The sequence below is a fragment of the Sciurus vulgaris genome (assembly GCF_902686455.1).
Source record: "Sciurus vulgaris genome assembly, chromosome: 4".
NCBI classification, from domain to species: domain Eukaryota; kingdom Metazoa; phylum Chordata; class Mammalia; order Rodentia; family Sciuridae; genus Sciurus; species Sciurus vulgaris.
In genome coordinates this window covers 88492325-88516689 of record NC_136464.1, presented here as the reverse complement: position 1 = coordinate 88516689, position 24365 = coordinate 88492325, and the positions used below count along the sequence as shown (strand labels likewise).

Below are 24365 nucleotides of genomic sequence, written 5' to 3'. Positions count from 1 at the left end.
CAATGGGGCCTCACAGGGGATGCAGGGCAGGATGTTGGGTGACCCTGGCCTTTTCAGGGCTCCGTGGCCTCATTTCCCCCAGACTCGCCGAGCCCTTGCTGTACAGCCTCATTCTCCATCAGTGGCTTCCCAGGAGTTTATAGGGAGGAGCGGCGCCCTAGTCTCTCTGAATAAAGGGATGGGGCCTGTGGCATCCTTTCAGAGCCTGCCACGCCGGATTTCCAGGGATTTCCAGACTCTGAAGTTGTCTGTGGGTCACAGAGGAGGGGGGCACCGGAAGGAAGGATGTCCGTAGATTCTTGTCAGAAATCACTTTATTAGGTAGCCAGAGAAACCTCAAAGACTCATTGTCAGAGCAGTGAAGGACTATTAACTTAAGAGTCCATCCTGGAACACAGTTGAGGGATGAAAAAGAACGTGGATTTTGGAGTCAGTCAGTGCTAGGTGCAAAGGTAGCTTCTCCAGGGGTATCTGCAGGGCAGGGGGTTATCTGCCTCTCTGAGCCTCTGTGTCTTGTCTCCTTATAGTCACATGGGGAGAAACGAGCAAGGAGAGGCATGGATTTTGACGAGTGCAGCACAGTGAGCACCAGCAACTACTGGCTCTTTCCTCTCAAACAAGAGACTGTTTATTTAATGCACGAGAGAATCACACACATGAAACATGTCTAAACTATGGCTGAAACACTGCAGACATAAAGGGAACCCCTTTAACTCCCTGAATCCACAGACATCAGGGCTGTGGAGTCCCAACGCAAATGAGCAAGGCATAGGGAGCCTGGCTGGGACATTAGGGAGGGCTGGGCCTCGGGCGAAGTGGAAAGATTTAGGTCTAAGAGCCACTTTGTCTCTTCAGGAACCAGGAAAATACCTGAGACAAGAGGGAACAAATCTCTCAAGAAGGAGGTACCTTGACCCCTACCCAGCTCACTGTAAGCCAGGGCCATGGCCAGGTGTCTGTGTGCCCATCAGCAGTCTTAGAGGAGGCATGGAAAGGTAGCTCCCCCACACCTACTGGGCTCCCTCCCACTACCCTTGCTCCTGGTCTTGAACTACTCTTGAATTCAAGGAGTAAGGACAGTACAACACCTGCTCTGAAGTAGCCAGCAGAGTTATGAGCACCGAGCTCGTGCTTAATCCATGTGGACTAAACCAGGATGAAGTTAGGCAGCCTTGTTCAGAGCCAAGAGCACAAGTGTCCTCAGACTCAGTGGGTAGCAAGTGGAATCCAGCTGGGTCACTCACTGTGATATGCTCTGAGGCCTCAAGCAACTCATTTCATCTTTATAAGCAGCAGAAGCACAGCAGAACTCCCATTCCCCAACTAGCCCTCAGTCTAGGCAACAGCCTGAGCACACTCGGGGAGATAGAAAAGGAGCTTCTCCAGGCACAGGCTGCACCCCAGGCCCCAGGAGGAACTCAGACAGAGGACAGCCCTATGTGTGATGAATCCCTAGAGAGGAACCTGGTGGAAATACGCCACAAAGGAGAAGTTGCTGGTCTGTGCCTGACTTTTGACTCCTTCCAAACTGGATGTGACTCAGGGATGCCCAGTTCTTTTGTTTCAAGTTTCATTAGTAAAGGGCATGTGTTATGTTTCTTGTCACACTTTAGTGTTCTCTGTTGCTATCTGATGGGGGAATACCTGCTTTTAAGTGGGTAGCACTGACATGGAATAATCACAGGGTACAGGCTGGGCAGGGATTCCAGCACTTAGTGGCCTTGAGTGGGAAACTATACACCTCTGTTTCCTGGTCTCTGAACAAGACTAATAATAGAATGTATTTAAGGATCTCTGAAAGGATTAAATGAATGCCCATATATAAAGGTCTGGGCTTGGCCCATAGTGTTATATGTATTATAAATGCCTTCATGTCAAAAAAGCAACACTGGCCTTATCAATTTTTAGAGTTTCACCTTAAGCCTCAAGCTAAACCATAATCATTTCCATTACTGAACATTTTCTGTGTGCCAGCACCTTGATATACAGATGCCAGTTTAATTCTTCCTTTAATAGAACTTGGTGAGCTTGTTCGTATCCCAATTTCAGACAAAGCTATCACCTTTGGCTCAAAGAAACAACCTGTCCCCAAGGATGCATAAACAGTAAGTGGCAGAACCAGAATTCAGAACAAGATCCAACTCCAAATTTCATGATTCCAACATTCACACAGCCTCCTTGAAAACAAGCCAGGGGATCAGAACTCACCACTTAGCAACCAGGTAAAGTTTAGGTAAGAGCCATAAGACCCTATCTAGAGAAGACTTCAGTTCTTGTTCATATGGGCTGGAGATATAACTCAGTGATACAGTGCTTACTTAGCATGCACGAGGCCCTGGGTTCAATCCCAAACACTGAAAAAAAATCATATACCTTGGTAAGAATTAGCTTCTCAAAAAGTCCCATCCACAAAGGGCTGTCAAAATTTGACTTGTGCTGACACTCAAAAACAACAACAAAACAAAAAACCTTTACAGACCCTTTTCATTATTTGATCTGAGTCCTAACTCCTAGCTTACTCTTTGGGAAATCCCTAGGGCATTTGTTCAAAAGAATCAGTAGCACTTCTTTAACATAAAGCTGTGATACCCACTGGGGCAAACACGAGCTGGCTAAAATTGAGAAAAGGAAGATCTGGGGAAGGAAACATACACAGGGAACTGTGAAAAGTTCTAACATATACATGGAGATCCAGAAGGCTATGTGTGTATCCATGTGTAGGGAAGACCTGTGAGGCATTCATTGTCTTATCTCTGGTACAAGCAGGAAATGAAGACTAAGGCAGAGTCATAAACTACCTAAGCACTGAAGGTGTGCCCGGCACATACACACACCCACCACCCACACACACTTACACTCAGCAAAGGGTAGAAAACTTACTGTTGGGCTGAGGATAGCTCAGTTGGTAGAGTGCTTGCCCTGGCACAAGCACGAAGCCTGGGTTCAATCCCCAGTACCACACAAAAAAAAAGAAAGAAAGCGAGAGAGAAAGAAAGAAAACTTACTGTCTCAAGGCATTTAAGAATATCTATGGCTGGGTACAGCAATACATGCCTGTAATTCCAGAAACTCAGGAGATTGAGACAGAAAAATTGAGATCAGGCAGGAAAGGAGGGAAGGAAGGACTGACGAACCTATGGGCAGGCATACACACTAGCAATCCCAGCCACTCACGAGGCTGAGGCAGGAGGATTGTAAGTTTGAGGAGAGCCTGGGCAATATTAGCAAGACCTCATCTCAAAAAAAGAAAAAAAGATTATTTATGGAAAATCATTACTGACCACTAAACTATCTAAAAGAGACTTCAGACAGTAGATTGTACAAACTTAGACAATGAAAGTCACTAAATAGCTACAATCACTACCACCTGGGGAGGAAAGGTAAGGCTGATTTGCAGAGCTGTCATTCTATTATCTATAAGTTCAGTTTTTAATAAAAGATTATAAGACACAGGGAGAAACAGGAAGGCAGGGCCCGTACACAGAAAAAAAAAAAAAAAAATCAGTAAATAGAAACTGTCCTTGACCTAGCTGTTAGACAAAGAATTCAAATCAGTTATTGTAAATATATTCAAAGAACTAAAGGAAACCACATGTACAGAATTAAAGGTAAATATGACAATGATATCTCACCATATCAATAAGGGGATAGAAATTATAAAGAGGACCAAACAGAAATTCTGGTGTTTAAAAGCCCAACTGAAATTAATAATTCACTCAGGGGCTGGGAGAAGGGGAAAAAAATCAGTAAACTTGAACAGTAAATTGAGAATATCCAGTCTGAGGAAAATAAAAAGAAACATGAAAAAAGAATGAGAACCTCAAAAATTGACAGCACACCATCATGTGTACCAATATACACATAATGTGAATCCCAGAAGGAAAAAGGAAGGAAAAAGGATAATCAAAGAAACAATGGAGCTGGGCTCAGTGGTGCGTGCTTCTCAGGAGGCTGAGGCAGGAGGATTGCAAAGTAGAGAGGTCAGCCAGGGCAACTCAATGAGACCATGTATCAAAAGAAAGTGATCTATCACATACAAGGGATTCTCAATAAAACTAATAACTGATTCCTCACTGGTAACCATGGAAGCCAAAAGGGAGTAGGATGATATTTCAAAATACAGAGCGGGCGGGTGTGGGTAGAGGTTGTAGCGAGAAGAAAGAAAGGCAAGCAACCAAAAATTCTTGTGTGTCTGTATGTTTCTGGGGATTGAACCAGGGCCTCACACATGGTAGGCACTTCACTACTGAGCCACAGTCCCAGTCCATTTTATTTTATTTTGAGACAGATTCTCACTGAATCATCCAGGTTGGCTTTGAACTTAAAACCTACCTGCCTTAGCCTCCTTAGTAGTTGGCATACACTTATGCAACAACACACCTGGCTGAATCAAGAATTCTATATCCAGCAAAACTCTCTCTCAAAGACCGAAAAAAAATGAAGACCTTCTCAGATTAACAAAAACTAAGTGTATTCAGTTTTCTATCCTAGCAGATCTGTACTACAACAAATCCTAAAGGGAATTCCTCAGGTGAAATTAAACATTAGATGGTTACTCAAATCCACATGAAGAAATGAAAAGCACCTATATAGTCAATTATAAAAGACAATATAAATTTTTTTGTAGCTCTTGCCTTCTATTTATGCAGACAACCGCATAAAGCAATACTTACAAAACTTCAATAATGCATTCAAATGTAATAATTATGACAATAATGGCACAAAGGAGGGGGAGGGAACAGAGTTACATTGGAACAAAGTTTCTGTACATTACCCAAGTTAAGGTAATAATAATGTATATATTATTTTTTTTTTTTTTTACCAGGGGTAAAAAATTGAATTCAGGGGTGCTCTACCATCAAGTTACACCCCCAGCCCTTTTTATTTTTTGAGACAGGGTCTCATTAAGTTGCTGGCCTTAAACTTGGGATCCTCCTGCCCCAGCCTCCTGAGTCACTGGGATTACAGGTGTGTACCATCATACCTGGCTATATTAATCTATTATTAATCTATATATTATGTATTAATTTAAAGATGTGTCATCCCCAGAACAATCACTAAGAAAATAACCAAAACACTGCATAGAAAGAGTAATATTTAAAATGGTACATTAGAAAATTTATATTTAATATAAAAAGAAGGCAAGAATGGAGGAATGGAACAAAAAGGACAGAAGACATAAAGAAAACAAATAGCAAAGCAGCTTATGTAAATTTACCTTATCAGTAATTAGGTTAAAAAACAAATGGATCAAATACTCTAACAAAAAGGCAAAGATTGAGAATTAATTTTGAAAATGACCAAACAATTCAGTGAACATTTAAATTAAAAAGTACAAGTAAGTAGAAATAAAATTTTAAAAAGATATACTATTAAAGATTATCCAAAAGAGCTAAAGTAGCTATACAAATTTCAGAAAAAATAAGCCTTAAGACAAAAATATTCCTAGTGACAAAGAGGAATATTTTATAAGGATAAAAGCATTGATGCAGCAACAAGATGTAATAATTACAAATATATATGTCCCTAAGAACAGAGTCCCATAATTCATGAACTAAAAACTCTATTTGAAAAAAAATCTATTGAAAAAAAATTCAACAAGAGCCTGCTCCACCCAATAACAGCGGAATACACATACTTCTTAAGTGAACATGCAATATATTCCAGAACAGATAATACACTAAATCATAAGCCTTAAGAAAACTGGAGGACCAACGAAAACAAAGTATGACACTATGCTAATGACTACTGAGGAATGAAATTAGAAATCAATTTTTAAAAAGATATGTAGGGAATTCATACAAATATGTGGAATAAATTCCACATATAAATATGTGGAAGCAAAAAAATTCACTCTTAAATCCCCAAAGAATAAATTACAACAGACATTAAAAAAAAAATGTTGAGATGAATGAAGATGAAAATACAACACTCCAAAACTTATGGGATGCAGTGAAGCATGATTAGAAGAGACAGCTGTAAGTGTCTATATTACAATATAAATATCATATAAAAAAAGAAACATCTCGAATCAAGAGCCTAGTCTTATACTTTAAGAAACTAGACAAGGATCAAATCAAATCAAATCAAACGAATGAAATGAAACATGATTCAAGAGGCAATAAAGAGAGACAAGACCAGGAAAACTGTTGGGAAGATCATCATCAACCACAAAAAGTCAGTTCTTTGAAAAAATCACCAAGTTAGACAAACTTGAGCAAGACTGACCCAGAAAAAGAAGATGACTCAAATTACTAACACCAGGAATGGGAACATCACTACAAACCTTACAGAATAAAAAAGGTCGAAAAGGAATGATATTAACAATTGATTATCCACTGAGATGAAACAGATGTGTATTCTCAGAAAGGTGCAGACTACCAAAACCAACTCAAGAGAAATAGAAAATCTAAATAAACCTTCACCAAGTAAAGAGATTAAATCAATAAGTAACACATTCCCCCCAAAAAAAGCATAGGATCAGGTGGTTTCGCTGGTAAATTCTACCAAGCATTTAATAATACCAATTGTTCACAAACTCTTCTAAAAAACTGAAAAGGAGATAACAGTTCTTAATTCCTTCTATGCAGCCTGTATTCCTCCAATAACAAACGCAAAGATACCCCAAGATACCAATATCCCTTATACATAAATAAACCCTCCCCAAAAAAAGAAAGACTTAGCAAAATACAATCCAAATCAGTGATAAATGGATAAACAAAATGTGGTATAGTCATACTATGGAATATTATTCTGCCTTTTTAAAAAGGAAAGAAGTAGCATAATATACATGAACCTTGAAACATTAGGTTAAGTAAGGAGTCAGTCACAAAGGTCATATGTCATATGAAAGTAGTTAGTGGTTGCCTAGGGCTGCAGAGCAAGGGGGTCCAGGTAAGGGAGAGTTGACTCAAGAAGGGGAAGTGACTCCTAAGGGACATGAATTTCTTTGGGGGTAATGAAAATTTTTAAAGTTAGACTCTGGTAATGAATGAATGATTCTGTGAATATACTAAAACCCACTGAGTTGTATACTCTCAATGGATGCATTCTATGGTATGTGAAATATATCTCAATAAAACTATTTAAAAGAACCTAGTGATGGGTGTTTTGGGGAAGAGTTCAGCAAAATTATAAATTCCGATGGGATGTGCATTAGCTACAAAGCCAGGTGGAGTTAGGGGAGATAAGGGGAGCTAGTTTCAGGAGTTCATTTCATCTGAATGTTCCCTATTTTGATCCCAGGATTTCTGAAAGAGGGCCCCCTAGAGAGGAAAGAACTCACAGACTAATTAGCAAGATGAGAAAGCACCCCTCTGGACATTTTCTGTCCCCTTTCCTTCTGAGTTCAGGGTTCTGAAGCTTTCTGAGAGCACCAATGGCCAAAGGTGAAGGATGTCAGGCCTTCCAAGGACTGGTTCTTTTGGGGGGCCATGAGAGACTATCCCCTCGCCAACCCTTAAAGTCACCAGTATTGGTGTTGGCTATGTGCTGATTAAACAGACCTGCTACAAACAAGGTCAAAAGAGAGCTGCTGACCCATCCCTGTTATGTTACCACCCTCTCCCCACTGCTGGGTCACTGCTGAGTTCATTTCCAAGCAGGTGGGAGAAGGTACTGGGCCTGCTAATGCACCACTGCTAGGAGTACAGAGCAGTTCTGAATTTCCTCAAAGAATCATCTGCAGTTCAATCTGATCTGCTAGAGACCTTAAAGATCAATCAGTCTTGCCTGTTTCTCTTCCCAAATGCATAAACTGCAGGGCACAGTGGCACACACCTGTAATTCCAGCAACTCAGGAGGATTGCAAGTTCAAGGCCAATCTCAGCAATTTATCAGGGCCCTAAGCAACTTAGCGAGAACCTATTTCAAAATAAAAAGTAAAAAGGGCTAGGGATGTGGCTCAGTGGTTAAAGGCCTTTGGGTTCAATCCCTGTACAAAAAAAAAAAAGAAGAAGAAGAAGAAGAAACTGCGGTTCCAAGTGGCAATATAGCTAGTAAAGGACAGATATAGGACTCTCAGTGGGCTTTCTGAAACCCTTGAGATGGGTGTGCCTGCTCCTACTTATAGTGGAAATGCACAGACTCAGAGAGGTGAGGGAGGTGGCCTGCCTAGGAAATGGAACCAAATTCTCTGCCTGAGGCTGGTTCCTGTTTTGAAAAGCCCTTAAGGCTACAGCCCAGGATGATAAATAGGGAAGAGGCCACAAAAAGGGATATTTCTCAGAAAGAGAGTAGGGTGGGTGCAAACCCTGAGTCACAGACAGGACTTAGTGCTCCATCCCCCAAACACAGACCTTACAACAATGTTGTCCCCAGCCTCACCTCAATGCACATCAGCCCTGCCTTATGAGAGCTTCTGACTCACTTGGCCAGTGGGTGGATTTTATAAAAAAATGAATGTGTGCAGTTATACACTGTGGTAAGTATCTCAAAGGAAAAATACACAGTGGCAACCAAGCACATAATAGGGGATCAAGGAAGCTTCTGCTGTGGCCTGAATGTTGTTCTCACCCCCAGTTCATACTTAATCCCCATGGGACAGTATTGAGGGGGCATCTTCTGGGGAGTGATAAGTCATAAGGACTGCAGCCTCATGAATGAGGATAGTGTCCTTATAAATGAACCAAAGGGATGATGTGTGTTCCTTCCGACATGCAAGGACACATAGAAACTGCCATTCATGAGGAAGAGGCCCTCACCAGATACCAAGTCTGTCAGCCTCTTGATCTTGGACTTCCCAGCCACCAGCACTGTGGAAACAAATTTCTCTTGCTTAGCAATGATCCAGTTCAAGATATTTTGCTACAGCAGCCCAAACAGACTAAGATGGCCTCTCCAAATAGTGACACGTAGGCCCAGACAAATGTTAGAGTGCCCAAGCCAAGAGTGAGGCCAAGGTGACAAAGGCAGAGAAAACCTGTGGGCACTTAGAGGAATAAAAACAGGCCTGGTAGGAAAGGAAGATGGGGAGCCCTACAAAACTGGAGACTAGCCTGGCTCATGTGTGAACAGGGTTGAGAGTTGACTGTCAATGTCATTGGAACCATTGGACAATTGTAAGCAGGGAACAGTGAACCCCAGAAAGCAACTTGAACAGGTCACTCTGGCTGCTGCTGGAGCACTGACCCTAAGGGCCCACTGCAGGAGGCCACTGCAGCCAGCGGTCAGTCAGGGGCAGGATGGCGGTGGCCAAGACCAGCGTGCTGATGTGCGACAAAGATAAACAGGGGGAGACAGGGGCGGGGGTGGTGTTGACAAACAACTGGCAAGACTTATGAAGGTAAATTGTAAGAGAAGGAGAAAACTCAGTAGGGGCGCTAAGTAGGTCAAGGGGCTGAGTTGAGGAAGGGACTGGATGTCCATGAGTCTACCAGCCAAAAGGCTGAGCTGTGGAAGCAAGCTGAGGAGCATCACTGAGGGCAGCTCTCGGGGGTAGGAGCAGAGGAACCGCTAGGGAAGGAGCAGCCAGTACACTTAGCCTGCCGGCTGTAGCTTGGCCTCAGCCCTGGCATACCACTGCATGCCTGGAAAACTCTTCCCTATCTTCTCTGCTGACTGGTGCCTCATCTCGTAAGACTCTGCTTGTGTACCACCTGGTCTGGGCATTCTCTGAACCCCCAGGCTGGAATGGCATTCCTGTCCCCAATCCACCCATAGCACCCCAGCTTGCTGCTCACTCTGCACTTCCTCTCTGTCCAAATGTCACATCTGCTACCTGGGTCACTACTTAGCCAGGTTCTGAGCACATTGGGGATAGACCCTGTACCCTTCCTAACTTTTTTACCCAGTGCCAGGCACAAGGCCTGGTGTGGACTGGGTGAACAACAAATAGCTGCTCAGTGGAAAGGCAGAAGCCTGGGCAGCAGCTGCTCAGTGGCAATCTTGTAAAAAATGGAAGCTTCTCAAGAGGGGGACTCGGGGATAGTATAGGAGTTTGTTTGACAGACCAGTCCTATCGCTCCCACCCAGTGATGGCCACGCCTCCTTCAGCTTTCTCTGTCTGCCCATCTTGTTCTGGCTCAGCAGCAGTGTTCCCACCTGGCTCTGCGTCCTGGACGCCAGAAGCTCCAACAAGCCCATGCCTGCCAGAGCCTACACCCTGTCCATCAGCAAAGGTGCCAGAGGAACTTATCAATAGAGCTCACTCTATTTCAGCAGCCTGGGCTGGACCAAGTGGGCCGGTCTCTTTCAAACAAGCTGCCACTGGGATCCACTGGTGTCTAGTGACACCAACAGGCTGGGCCCTGCCATCAGGTAGGCCCCACGGCCACCCCCGTGCCTCTGTTCACCCTCTGCTCTCTTTCCAGTGTTCGCAAAGCACCCATCATATCTTGGTGTGGTGTCAGATCACAGAGGTAACAAGATGACCATCAGAGGGAGCTGACACATACCAACCCCAGCACTGCTGAGAATGAAATGAAACTGGCCTATGGGCCAGGGGCTTGGAGATAGCAGCAGGCACAGGCCACCGGCCTGGGCCTTCATCCTTCTCTGCCTGGCTGAAGGTATGGTGATAGGGCATGGTGTGTGGAGGGAAAGAGGTTCAGGCTGTGTGGTGGGACAGGCTGGGGGGGAGGTAGGGACAGAATACCAGCCAGACTAAGAAGCTGAGCTTTTCCTATAGGTAGTATGAGTTAAGGCAGGCCAAATGAGGGCATAATGTGACTGGAGCCTTGGATGGACACTGGCTTTTGGCAGTGCAAGAAAGAACCGAGGATGGCCATTCAGGAAGTCAGTGCAGATGACAAGATGGGGGCATGCACACTGGTGTGGTGGCCTTGGGGGAAGGATCACAGCATCTGTTAGTCTTCAGACTCGGAAGTAAAGAAGGTAGAGCTGAGAACCAGAAAACCTGGGGCAGAGGCAGGTGGGGGCTCAGGATTTCAGCCATGGATCTCACAAAGGATTCTAGATCTGTAAGACTGGAAAGGGACAGAAGAGGACTGGGGGACTGTGTTCTCAAAGAAACCCCATCGTCAGGGCCCTGACAGAGACAAAGCTCAGAAGGGGAAAGAATCCCACAGTCAAAAGGGGTGGGGCAAGGACGATCTGGTCAAGGAAAGGATGGAGAAGGGCTAGTCAGAGGCACAGGCAGGGACTAGGGGGCTCTGAGGTGCTCAGAGCACCAGGACTGTTCATGTGGTCCAGCAAAGCTGACCCATGCAGGGCAGAGGATGTCAGGGGTAAGTGGGAAAGACACAGGGCAGCAGAGCCAGGCAGGCAGTTTCTGGGGTGCTCCTAATATAGGGAAGGGGCAAGAGTGGAGAAGAGTGGAGAAGAGATTGGTTTTGTTATTGTTTTTAATTTTCTGAGGAACAACTAAGGTAGGTTTCTGAGCTGACAGGAGAAGTTATAGGGAGCAGAAGGGAGGGTAAGGATATCCAGGAAAGAACGGGACAAGACAGTGCTCAAGATCCTGGAGGACAGAGGAACGCTTCTGACACTAGGACTGGCAGGGAGGGTAAGGGGCCAAAAGTCCCCAAGGCACCTGGGGATGAGTCAGCAGCAGCGTAGAAGGTGCTTAGGGACTCACCAGCCTGCTCTCTTGCTTGCCCCAAGCCCTGATCAAAAGCTGACTCACCAGTATGCTCCAGGGCCACCTTCTTCCTCTAAGCTTCAACCTTGGGCAACAATGCAAAGTTGAAGAAAATGAAATGTGCTACCAAATGAACCCATTACAGAATTCTAAATAGAAGCCCTAAATCTGGAAACATACCCCAGAAATGATAAAATTAGACTGGTGCCTCAGAGTTCAGAGTAAGTGTATTGGCCCTCTGCTTTTAGCGACATGTAATCCTCTGCAAATCAGATCTTGCTCATTTACCTTCCAGCTTCTCTGGGAGCACCAGGAACCCCAGGCTGTTCCACTTGTAACAATCTGTCTTGCATACCTTAGTTGGTGTGATTAATGTCACAGCATATCACTGTGTCCTGAAAAAGGCCTGTAGCAGTTCTTCCTCAGGCCTACCTGGCTGGCCTGGGCTTACAAGTGGCTCCTGGATAAACTCCCAGGCTCTGTTGTTGCTGTTGTACTGGGGATCGAATCTGGGGGCTCTCTACCACCCAATTATCCCCAGCCATTTTTACTTTTTATTTTGAGACAGAGCCTCACTAAATTGCTCCTGCTAACCTTGAACTTGGGCTTCTCCTGCCTCAGCATCCCTTATAGTTGGGATTGTAGACATGTGCCACCACCTCCAGCAGGCCAATCTATGGGTTTTAAAAGTGTGATGATGATACCTAATCACACGACTCGGGCATTTGAGATATTTTTGCTGCTATCCTCATGAGATTACAGATTATTGAAGTTCTTCTACTTTACCAAGTACACTTTTATACAGAAGCAATATGCTAAAATATTCTGTTGTAAAAGTTTCCATTCAGAAATATCTAGGAATGAAATCAAAAAGAACAGCAGCCGCCTTATCTGTTACCTTATTTGAAATGATATCAATGATTAATGGACTACTTTTTTGTCCTTTTCTAAAACACATGCACATTTTAGTCTGGAGAGTCAGAATTCTCTTTAGTAAGGTAGTTTGTAATAGCTAAACACACAATGCACTGACACACTTCTGGGAAGGGACATACTATGACAACAGAGCTTAGTGTATACAGCAGCAATTCTTTTATTCTTTTTATTTTCCTCCCTCTCTCTCTCTTTATTTTTTTGGTGTTATTGGGGATTGACCCAAGGGTTACCCCAGGCTTTTTTATTTTTTGAGACAGGGTGTCACTAAATTTCCCAGGCTAGCTTCAAACTTGTGATCTTCCTGCCTCAGCCTCCCAAATCACTGGGATTACAGGCATGTACCACCATGCTGGGCTTAAAACAGCACTTCTGAAAGTATGTCCAAAAATATGTGTGCCATGAGACTCTGTAGAAAGCAGTTTCTCTGGGTAAAGTTCTGGAAACTGTACCTATAATCTACCTGATGCACAGCTGCACTAACATATTAAGGTTCTGAGAGGCCTACAGTAAAAAACCTTCCAAACTTTGATACCTCATGATGACTATCATTTGAGCAAATAACCCCTTCCCCCATTTACTGCAGAACTCATTTTGAACAATGGGCCAAACTGTCCCTTGCTTAGTCAGACTGGCCACATGTGTTAAATGAGTTAACAGCACTTGAACGTTTGGAGATTTTCACATTAAAAAAAACAAACATCAGCTTTGCTTGAACCATGAACCCTCCAGGCCCATGGTTTTCTCCTGCCTGCTTGTGGGGGAGGGGCTGACTACCTGGCACCATAGGACTTCCCTCTCACCCCAAACTTGTCCAGCTTTCTCCTTCCATGGGCTGCAGAACCATGTAGGGTACTTCAAATTGAGTCGCAGCTCCTAGGCTGCTGTGACTACCTTTCATCTTGGGGTGAGTGGGGGAGAGAGGAGCCTAGCTGGGGAACACTCTCAAACCCGGCCTGTTCCTCACCTGGATGGTGTAGCCAACCATGGGCCCTGGGGCTCCATAGGCCCAGAAGACAAACTTAGTAGGAGGGCATGCCTCTGGCTCCCTTTTGGAGCTTATGGGTACATCCCCTCCCTAACCAAGGCTTTGCAAATCTACCCTTGCACCTGGGACACAGGCTCACCCTTGCCTTGTTTATGACAAGGGGTGAGAAAAGACCAAAGGGCTTGCCCTGGCCCTGCTCCCCAGTGAAATTCTTCCTGCTCTGGGCTCTGACCTGTCCTGAGTCTTCAGCAAGTCCCAGTATTACTGTAGCCCTGGTTACTGCCACAATGAGGACCACACAATGGCTTTCAGTTCCACCCTCCAAGCACGAAGCCCAACAAGGACAATTATTATTATTATTAATTCTTCTTTTAACCAAATGCTAAGAAAACTGCTGCAATGGAATGGTAAGAACCATGCAACTATTCACACTTCCCATTTGGTTTTGGCTGCAAAGAGGCTTGACCATACATGAACTGGTCTATGTTTTTCCTTGGTCTTAGGATATCCTGTCTAGAGTAGGTTCTGTTACATTTTCTATACTTAATCATTATACATGTTGTAAGCAGCCTCAGACCCACTGTGGTTTGAACACTTGTGACATTGTTATCACCTGGACTAGAGCCCTTCAAACTGCTTGATACATTCATGTCCCCCTGACACTGGTAATTGAACCCAGGGATGTGCACATGCTAAATAAGCACTGTGTGACTGCACTGTATCCTCACTCCTTTTATTTTTTATTTTTAGACAGGGTCTGGCTAAGTTGTCCAGGCTGGCCTTGAACTTGCAATCCTCCTGCCTCAGTCTACCAAGTAGCTGGAATTAGAGGTGTGCCACTATGCCCAGTTCATGTCTTTTTTTTTTTTTTTTTTTTTAAATCTGGATCCAGAATACACTATCAAAGGAACAGGATCTGGTGCTTCCTTTAGGATCTACAGGCAAGGGATCCCAATGGGTCATAGTAATAGCTTGGGGGAACTCCTGAAACTCTGCTCCACGGATCCTTCCCCAAAGGCTATCCAGCAAGTCAAAGCAACTGGAAATCTGCATGTTTAACCAGGTGGGGGGCGGGAAGGGGGCAGATGAGTGTTAGGGTAAAGCAAGTTTGAGGAGTTATGAAGTAAACAGGCACACCACTAAATTCCCCACAATCAACAGGGCTCGTTTCAGTCAAGCAAGGGTTAAGTCGGACGCGCTTCTGCCTAAGGGAGGCCGGACCTCAGGCAGCCGCCAACTTCCTAAGGGTGTTTTCGACTTTGGGTCCTCTCCAAGTCTGCCGCATTCCACAAGCAGCTCGGCTAGCAGGTTCCGCCGCGACTTTTGGAAAACTCTGAGTCAGGGCCCCTCGGTCCAAGTTTTTGACAGAGGCGGGCGAGGAGAATGAATGGTCCCTCTCCAGGCGGTTAAGCCGCAGAGGCGGTGCCGGTGTCGCCGCCGGGCGCTGGCCGGGCTCCCTCTGCAGCGGATCTGCAGGAGGGCACCGGAGGTTCCTCCACCCCAGTCCCAGCCCCAGCCGGAGCCTGAGCCCCAGCCCTGCCGTGGACTTGGCGGACCAGCAGTCCGCGCCCTCCTCTCGCCCCCAGTCCCTAGGGGGCAGGCGCTCCCTCGGCTTTCCTCCTCTCCTGCGCTGGGGCCGATCCCAGTCCCTAGCCAAGAGACGTCCCTGGACGCGCCCCCACGCCGGGAGTTATGGGGAGATCCCTTTTTCAAAGTTAGGAGCCTCTAGAGAGCCACAAGCACACCTGAGTCCTTAACAATGCTGAGGCAGGTGCTAGAGGCCCAAGAGAAGCTGTAGGCAAGTCCCCGAAGTGGCAGTCTCCAGTGGCTGCTGGAGGGAGCCGGGCGCAGCGCTCCAAGACTCGGCGCACGTGCGCGCTGGTTACCTTTGGGCGTTCGCAGGTGTCCCCTCCAATCTTTGCAGCAGCACAGTCCCATGGCAGCGTCCCGCGACCCCGCCGCCGGGCCCCGCTTCCAGGTGCTAACCGGCACCCCCAGGGCGGCGCGACCGAGGTCCCGCCAGCGGCAGTGCCCAGTGGGGCGCGGGTGTGCGCGCGGGGCAGCCGCTCCGCCACTACTGGCCCTCACGCTTCGCCGCGGCCCCGCGCCGCGGGCATCCCAGCCTCGGGGCAGACCCTGCTAATCAATAGGAGAACGCGCAGATCGCGCCGCCAGCCCGCTTTTATCTCCGCGCGCCGGGGCGGCCCCGCTCCGGCTCCCTGCCCTCGCGGGCGCCCTCCCCACGGCCCGTTACTCTCCCGGGGCGCCGAGTCGCGCGCTCACCCAGTGGCCGCCAGGGGCCGCTACGCGAGACCGAGCTCTCGCCGGCTCCCTCCTGCGACCGGGAGCAACCGACGGCTAAGGGCCACACTGGCCTGACCCATCTTCGAAGAACTGCTGGGGGCCACACTGGCCTGACTTGCTCCTGCTGTGAAAGGGTGGCACCTTGTTTTCCTCCAGGATCCTCTGAGCAGTCAGTTCATGGTTAACTTGGGGACTGTGTTCCGGGGTCACCTGGTTCTAATTTTTCCAGCTCACCTGAACTGTGTGCAAGCAGCAGGAGGAGTGTTTGCTGGGCTACCTATGGACCTGGTGACTGAGTAAATCAATTCCCTTCTGAGACTTTTTACTCACCTAAAAAGTCGCTGAGCACAGATTAAAGGTTTGATGGTGTTAATTAAACTCTCCGGGTTCATTTCCCCTATCTATAAAATGGAAAGCACAGTAGAAATTGCTTCATTTGGGTTATTGTGAGGATTAAATGAGTTGGTATGTATAAAGGAACTTATAACACAACTGTCATGTTGCTAAATGCTTTGCAATGATGAACTATAGTCATCATCACATGGCAGTGAGGATTTGGGCAAAGGGTGCTTTTACCATAAGGGTATGTTTGGTGGTGTAATCACTTTGGATGCTGCTTTTTAAAACTAAAAAAGCTAAAACTCTGGGATGCTGCAACTCCATTTCTCGGTATGCATCCCACAGAAATGCTTACCCACATGCCCAGGAAAACCCACATAGGGCTATTCATTGCAGTCATGCTTGTAATTGCAAAAAAAACTGGAGCCACCAAAATGTTCATCAGTAAAGGAATAATGAAATACACTGTCATTTTCATAAAAGTGTGATATGAAAGGAGAAAACTGGGGCTAAACATTGGAGATTTATGGATTTGTAGCATGCATGTAAAATACATATAGAGTATTAACTGTAGTGTTCATTCTATACCTGATTCTGTTCTAGGCACTTGGGCCTAGAAACATGGGGTGAAAACAGGAAACCAGGAGTAGTTCCTTCTGGGCAGAAGGTGGAAGACAAGAATGGAGCCAAGTGGATGTCAGCAGACTTTGACTTTCTTATAATGGTCTTTTCATAAAAGAAAAGCATATCTATGCAATATTGTATTAAACAGTCCAAAAAGAGAAATTATATTTCCTCATATTTCTAAGTAGTACAGAGCAGAGTTCTTTACCGTTTTCTGTTTTTTCCCCCAGTGCTGGGTATTGAACATAGGACCTTGTACATGCTACGTGATTACTCTTGTCACTGAGCTACATCCCCAGCAACATCTTACATTCCCTGGGCAGGTCCTCAATGTGAGCTTCTTTCTCACCCCTCCAGTCCCTAAGATCTGTTCCTGACCTGGAAGCAAGACTGTGGTGTTGGGATTGACTGGGACTTTTTCCTTTCCTCCCCACCCCCATCCCATCTTAGTATAGAGGTGGTCTGAGGCAAGCTGCAGAGAGGCCAGTCTGGAAGGCAGAGGCTCCCTGGCTGAGAACTGAAGAGTTAAATGGGAAAGGGGTGGGGGGACTCTAATGACTTTAGAACAGGGCAGAGGTTTTCTCAGGAGTTAAGTCTTCATTCAAAAAGAGATTAACAACAGTAGGGCAGATTTCTGCCTCTCTCTCCTTTAACTCCCCGGAAAGACAAGGGTGGGTCTTTGGGAGAGACAGGGTTGTCCCACAGCAGATCCGGAAAGATGTTTTCGCTTCATGACATGTAGGCGATGGTTACAAAGTGAGAGTAACTGAGAAAAAACAGGGAGACCTGACTTCTGGTTGCTGCCAAGTCATTTTAAACAGTTTTAGCACCAGGCAAGATCCTTAGTCACAGCGGGCTTAATGAGGCCCCAGGAATTCCAGGCTGGAGCTCCCTGCATTCAGGGAGCGCATCTGCAGGGAGTGAGCCCCCGGGTGATTGTCCAACGGCCAAGTCCTACATTTGGAAAGCAAGATTTAAAAGAAAACATCACAGCAGCCATTGTGGGCCGCCTGTTTATCTTTCTAAGAGGAAGTAGCAAAGCAGGATCGTTCAAATGAGCCTATTATAGAGGGTCAACGTCCCCATTGAACCGTTCAAATATATTTTGGGATACTCGACTTTTCAAAGTGGCTTTAAATATCAACTCCCAGGGCAATTCAGCAGACAAATAGGAAAGCCTTTGGTATTTTGGTATTTTTTGCCTTTGGTTTCACAAACTTTAATTCTTATTACACATTTTCTTTATATATATATATATATAGATAGATAGATAGATAGATAGATAGATAATTTTTTGTCTATGTCTCTTCCTCAAAGGGAAAGGAAAATAATATTCATTATGTGCTTCCCACCATGTGCCAGACAATTCTCAAATGTTATTATCTCCATTAACCACAGAACAGCCCCATGAGGCAGATGCCATAAGATTCAGTTTACAGAGGAAGAAACCAAAGTTCAGGGAGGTGAAGAGACTTGCTTGAAGCCAATGAGTAGGGAAGTGGGAAAGCCGAGAGGGAGATCAGACAGATGGTGTGGAGGAATGGATAGATGGATGAATGGGTGGGTGGGTAAATGACTAGATGGATGGATGTATAGATAGGTAAATAGATGAATGAATGGTAGATGATTATAGGCATTTCTTAAGTTTGTCCCAAAGTCTTGAGTTGTACAGTCTTGAGCTATTCACATTCTTGAAAAATGCATACTAAGCATGGCATTAGCTCAAAAAATCAAATTTCCTGAACATAGCTCTGCCCCCAAAATTGATCATGGCCCCAAACTATCTTGAAATGAGCTAAAATATTAGGATAATTCAAGGTTTCCAGATTCTGAGCCCAAGCTGTCCCACTCCAAAAGGGGAAATGAGAGCCCCTGGAGTAAGCAACCTCTTCCATACCACAGAGCACAGGGCAGCTAAGCTAGAACAGGGAGTGTGTGTTCAGAGAGCACAGTGGGCTCTGAGAGAAAGAGAACTAGATGGCAGTTTTGGAGGACAATGTTCCTCTGGGGCAAGGTCTGCCCCCACCTGCCCAGGACTCGGCCTCCTGCTGCTTTATTTCATTTCCTTGGAAGACCTAAAGTTGGGCAGTGAGCAGGTAGGGCTGTTTCTAGGGAAGTTGCTTCTGCTAGGACCCTGGAGCCAGTGTAGCTTGAGCCCTTGGTTCCAAATATGTCTGAGACCATTGGGGATGTTCCTGGACTCTCAAAACAAATAGCCCCTCTGCAGGAACCTAGACTGCTTCTCCCTACACCAGAGGCAACCTCATGGTATCATCTAAAGGTGTGAGGTCAGCCCTGGTCATCTTGGGGTAAGTGTAGAAATGGGGACTACCACCTTAACTACAGGCGTAGTTTAGGGGAGCTATGTGATCCTTCCTTCCTTCCTTCCTTCCTTCCTTCCTTCCTTCCTTCCTTCCTTCCTTCCTCCCTCCCTCCCTCCCTCCCTCCCTCCCTCCCTCCCTCCTCCTCCTTCCTTCCTTCCTTCCTTCCTTCCTTCCTTCCTCCCTCCCTCCCTCCCTCCCTCCCTCCCTCCCTCCCTCCTTCCTTCCTTCCTTCCTTCCTTCCTTCCTTCCTTCCTTCCTTCCTTCCTTTTATTCATGTACAAATAGTGACTTGACACAATTGAACACCTGACAAAAACAGCCCAGTGGCTGACTCTAGAGATGCTGTGAGGGTATCCTGGGAGCCATGAGTTGAGGACAAAGACCCAGTCTTCTGAAGATGAAAGAAAAGCTCTGAAGAGGAGTTCAGCATCTTAGGGGAGAGTGTAGAAACACTGCTCCAATGGGCAGAGGAGTTATCCCGTGGAGGAGCTTGGTCTTTATTCAGAGGATAGGCAGATACCACAGCATGTCCCTCAAAATGTTTTGGGTACTTTTACTACAGTGTCCAGAAGCCAAGTGGTTTGCATTTAGCTATCAGACTAGATATTTGGTTAAACATGTTAACTAGAACCCCTCTCCCCACATCATCCCTTATCAACAGAGGGTAGTCATTATTCAACTTCACAAATTCATTGTTCTGGTCTGTCCCTTCCTTCTTTCCTACCTACCTTCTTTCTTTCTTTCTTTCCTTCCTCCCTCCCTCCCTCCCTCCCTCCCTCCCTCCCTCCCTCCCTTCCTTTCTTCCTTCCTTGACTCTAGGGAAGATAGATAGCACTCTTTTTTCTGTTTGAAATAAGCTCCATAAAGCTTTGTGCTAGAAAAAAGTTGTGGATCCCCTAAGAACTAATATGCTTTTTTCTTTTCTTTTAATAAGATTTAACCCTCTTTTATATTTTTGCTTTGGCTTCCAGAAAACTCAAGGAAAAGTTAAAATTTGTCTTTGGTAAGTATAAAACTCCTAACAGTCTTCACATTTGTGTTTTGGTACCTAATTTTACTTTCCAACTTTGATTTGCCTTTTCTTGAACTCTTTTCTTGAATTTTTTTTAACACTTACTATTTCATTCTAAGCAGTCTTATAAAAAGACATTTCAAATCCTTTGAGGAATAATAGGAGTATTTAAAAAAAGCATTTCTTAAATCTTTCTTGACTTTTAAAAGATTTATTTTTAATTGATACATAAAAATTATACATATTAATGGGATATCATGTAATGTCTCAATACATATATTCATTGTACAATGTTTAAATCGTGCTAAATATATCTATCTCTTCAAAACTATATCATTTCTTTATGGGAGAAATAAATTTACACTGTATGATAATCAGTGTTATCTGTAGTCACCCCACTGTATAATAGCTTCTTTCTCTTTTTGTAGTGTTGGGGATAAAACCCAGGGCCTAATGTATGTTAGGCAAGTGCTATACCACTTAGCTTCATCCCCAGACCTTTTCTTAAATTTTACTTTTAAGACACAGTCTTGCTAAATTGCCCAGGCTGGACTTGAATTTGCAATCCTCCTGCCACAGTCTCCCACTTAGCTGGAATTATAGGTGTGTGCCACCATGCCAGACTCAGAACAACTTTTTTTTTTTTTTTTTGCTGTGCTGGGGATGGAACACAGGGCCTCGCTCATTCTAGGCAAGTACTCTACTGCCCAACCCACACCAGAACTTTTTTGCTCCTATCAGGAGTTGGTAAATTTTCCTAAGAATCATATACTAAACATATTTAAGATTTGCAGGCCATACAGTTTCCGCAGCAACATAAGTCCGCCCACAAAGAGTGAAATCAGCCATCCAGTGCATAAATGAATGGGTGTGGCTGTGTTCTAATAAAACTTTATGTACAAAAACAGGTGGCAGGCCAGATTTGGTCTCCGGATTATAGTTTACAGTCTTGTAAAATAATTTTAGAGCATTTGGGAAATTGTTTCCTCTTAAGAAGTACATGGCTTCAAAAAACAAGAGAGTTCTCAACTCCAAGATGATGGGAATTCTGTCCAAGATGTCTAGTCTCCACTTCTGGGTGACAGATCTGGGAAAAGCAGCTGTGAAAGCTGTCTGGGTGGTTTGGCTCTTGAGAGGGGCAGGCGTGCCAGGATGGGGTAGGCCCCTGACAGGGCAGGCTGTGAGGTCTGCCAAGGAGAGTTCATTCCCTGGAACATTCACAATGCCCACTCCTGGGGAGGAAGCACAGGGCAGGGGCCAGAGGTGACAGGCCAGCCAGGTTCTCCAGCTCTGGCCAAAGGGCCTACAGCTGCAGTGGATGCTGTTTGAGGAAGGAATGTGTCTGTAGCTCCAAATTCCCACAGAGAAAGACAAGGGGAATAGTTGGAGAGAAATTCCTGGGCTACATTTTTCTTGCTGTTCATGTGGCCTGAAGCCATTGAACTTGGCCAGACTGCCCAGAGAGGGATTTTACAAAGCCTATTGTCCTTTTCTGAAGTCGCACCCCCCACCCCCACCCCAGCCCCCACCTGCTCGTGCTGCCTTTCTTTCTTTCCTCCCCCACTCCCAGGACAAATGCAGCTTGGGAAAGAGGAGCCATGGGCATGGCTGAGAGGGCTTTTGCTGCCTGCTGTGGACAGATGTAGCAGCAGCTCCAGATGCAGGCAGAATATTTCCTGGTGGCTCCAGCAGCATCAGGCCTTTACACATACTAGATGGGTGGAAGATGGTCTTAATTTTCTGTGAGGAAATCACCTAGTGGCATGCATACTTTAGTAATAAAAGAACACATATTGTACCTACTGTATGCCAGCCACTATTCTGAGCATCTCATATACATGCACTTATTAATCACCACAAGAGCCCTATTATAATCCCCATTTTACAGATGGGGAAACTAAGGCATAAAGTGGTTAAGTGCCTTACTCACGGTCCCACAGCTAGTAAGTGGAAGAGACAGGATTTGAACTGAACTGTCTGGCTCCAGGGTGACTGCCACCTCTTGCTTTAAGTACATGTGATCCACTCAGTTCAGCATTCTGCTTAATGCACATCTCTAATGATGTGTTTCAGCAGTTATAGCAAAAATTTATTCTGCAGAGCATTTGCAATAGATAGGGCTTGTGCACCTGACGAGGCTCCCAGCATCCCCACGCTACAGAAGATGAGACCCTTTACCATGAATTAGGCCCACCTGGGATCTTGTCTGTGTGGCTGGGGGCCCAGTAGTGTGAACTGGGGGTTAACTTGTGCTTCTTGCTGTTGCTGTAGCATCCAATGTGACGATAGGAGGGTCCTCAGTTTCCCAGTGAGTCTCCGCAATGTTCCAGCCCCAAACTTGGTGTTCTACCTACCTTACATGTCATCAGCATGGTAACTCTAAGGCTAGTGTTAATCACCTCATTTCACAGATAAGAAAACTGGGCATGGTGATGAGGTGATTGATGTGTGCTCCTTTAACAAACAGCTCCACAATTTCAGTGACTTAATCCTCTAAAGATTATTTCTTGCTCAGGTCACCATCTCTTATAAGTCAGCATGAAGCCAGGAGGGAAAGGGCTGCTCTATGTGGTCACTCAGGGACCCAGGCTCTCTCTAGGACTTCAGTGTCCTCCTCTGGATCCTCTGTGTTCGCTGTCAGATAGTGGGAACCTCAAGAGGTTTAAGGGAATGGTGCCGATGGTGACCAACAGCAGCCTCCATGGTCACTGGTCACTCCTACTCACACTGCATTGACCAGTGTTTAGTCACGGAGTCAGTCTCTCTTCAGGGGAGCTGGGAAACGGAAGTTGCCTGCATGAGGAAAAAGAAAGGGGTTTGGCTGCCTTGTGCTTTCACAGGGTGGCGTACTAAAAATGGCAGTCGCAACATTTGGTGCCCAAACATGTACTTCGAGACCATACTGCCTTGACTGAAATTGATGCTAAAACTTTCAGCATTGAATTCCAGCTTTCACCATCTTGAAACATCATCATGAGTTCTTCATCTGAACAGTGAATGGAGCTGAAGGTACTGAGGACTGTGAGCATTACTTGTGACTCTAAGAAGGAGTTTGGCATGTAGTAAGTGACCAGTACTCCTTTCTTGGCAGTCTGTAGCCAAGCCTGCTGAGTGGGTGGAAGGGAGAGGATTAGGAGACTCAGCTCTGAGAGAGGTGGGGAGTCACATAGTTTGCCAAAGGGTTAGAGTGCTGTGCTCGCTGCTGCCACCTAGCTGTGGAAGAACAGAGGCACAGGACAGCCTTCCCAGGTCTGGTTCCAGGAAGCTTGTGTCTAGGCTAATTCCTTCCCTGCCTGATACCCAGCAGGCTACCCTGGACTGTGAGTAGAGCCCTCTATTCCCTGGGATTTTGTTGTGGAAGTTCCAGCTCCTCCATGGTATGTTCTGCCTTTGCTCATTCTGGAAGGGTCTCTGCTAGATAAGGATGTCAGGGTGACATCAAACAAGTCCCTTTCAAGCTGGCCTTGGTGCTGGCTGTGGTGAGATCCTAGTGGTATAGATGCTAGTGGGCTGATGGGCACCATGGAGCTTCCCCCATGGGGAGGGAGAGGGCTATTGAATCTCTCCAGCCCTGATTTCTATGCTGGGGGCAGGGTGGGGTATGCAAGCTCCTAGTACCCTCTCCTCCACTATTTCCAGGGGTGAGTTGGCCCCAGTGGCTTGGCAATGGGTAGCTCCTGAAGACTACTGACCCCCTGGCCCTCTGGTACCTGCAAGGCCCCAGTATCGTTTCCACAGTGTCCACCCATCCAACAGACTTCCTGAACACCAAATCCAGGAAGCACTTTGTAGACTGTGGACTCCAACCTCTAAGGGAGTTGTGAAACTAATTCTGTGGGTTTTGATCAGAATTCTTTACAATTAAGCAGGGGCTGGGGTATAGATCTGTGGTGGAGTTCTTGTCTGTCAAGCATGAAGCCTGAGCACCATGGTGGGGAGAAAGACAATCACAGAGACAGAGGCACTGCCCACAAGAATAGTACTGTTTTGTTACATCCTGTGTGTGCCTGGGCCTAGGAGGAGGCTAATGTTTATTTCTTGTCCAAAAAGAATGAAAACACTGTGTTGGTATATCTCATTCCTTCCAGAAAACTTGGGAGCTCTTTGCACAAATCTGTTCATAAATTTCTCCTCCTGTTCCAGCTGTCCTAGCTGATCATACCACTTCTTTGGGCTAAAGAAGGGCACAATCCTTGCCAAACCACTCAAAAATAAAAAATAAAATCCACCACCTGTAACCAAAAAATTCGTTATACACTAATCCCAGGACACTGGCTGTTTACTTGTCTTGCATTTGCATAT

The 24365-nt window shown here is 45.7% G+C and overlaps 1 protein-coding gene across 9 annotated transcripts in view; it reads right to left on the bottom strand.

Annotated features, from left to right (window-relative positions):
* The window catches only part of ARHGAP22 (Rho GTPase activating protein 22), a 225663-nt gene that overhangs the window by 62040 nt on the left and 139258 nt on the right, over positions 1 to 24365 (bottom strand). Inside the window, exon 1 of one of the 9 annotated variants that reach the window (XM_079137594.1) lies at positions 15347 to 16027. The exons of the other annotated variants lie outside the window; for them this stretch is intronic. Within the exon in view, the coding sequence (XP_078993720.1) occupies positions 15347 to 15398 (52 nt within the window). The 5' untranslated portion in view covers positions 15399 to 16027. Of the gene's footprint in view, positions 1 to 15346; positions 16028 to 24365 lie in introns of those variants that run through there. 9 annotated transcript variants of the gene reach the window in all.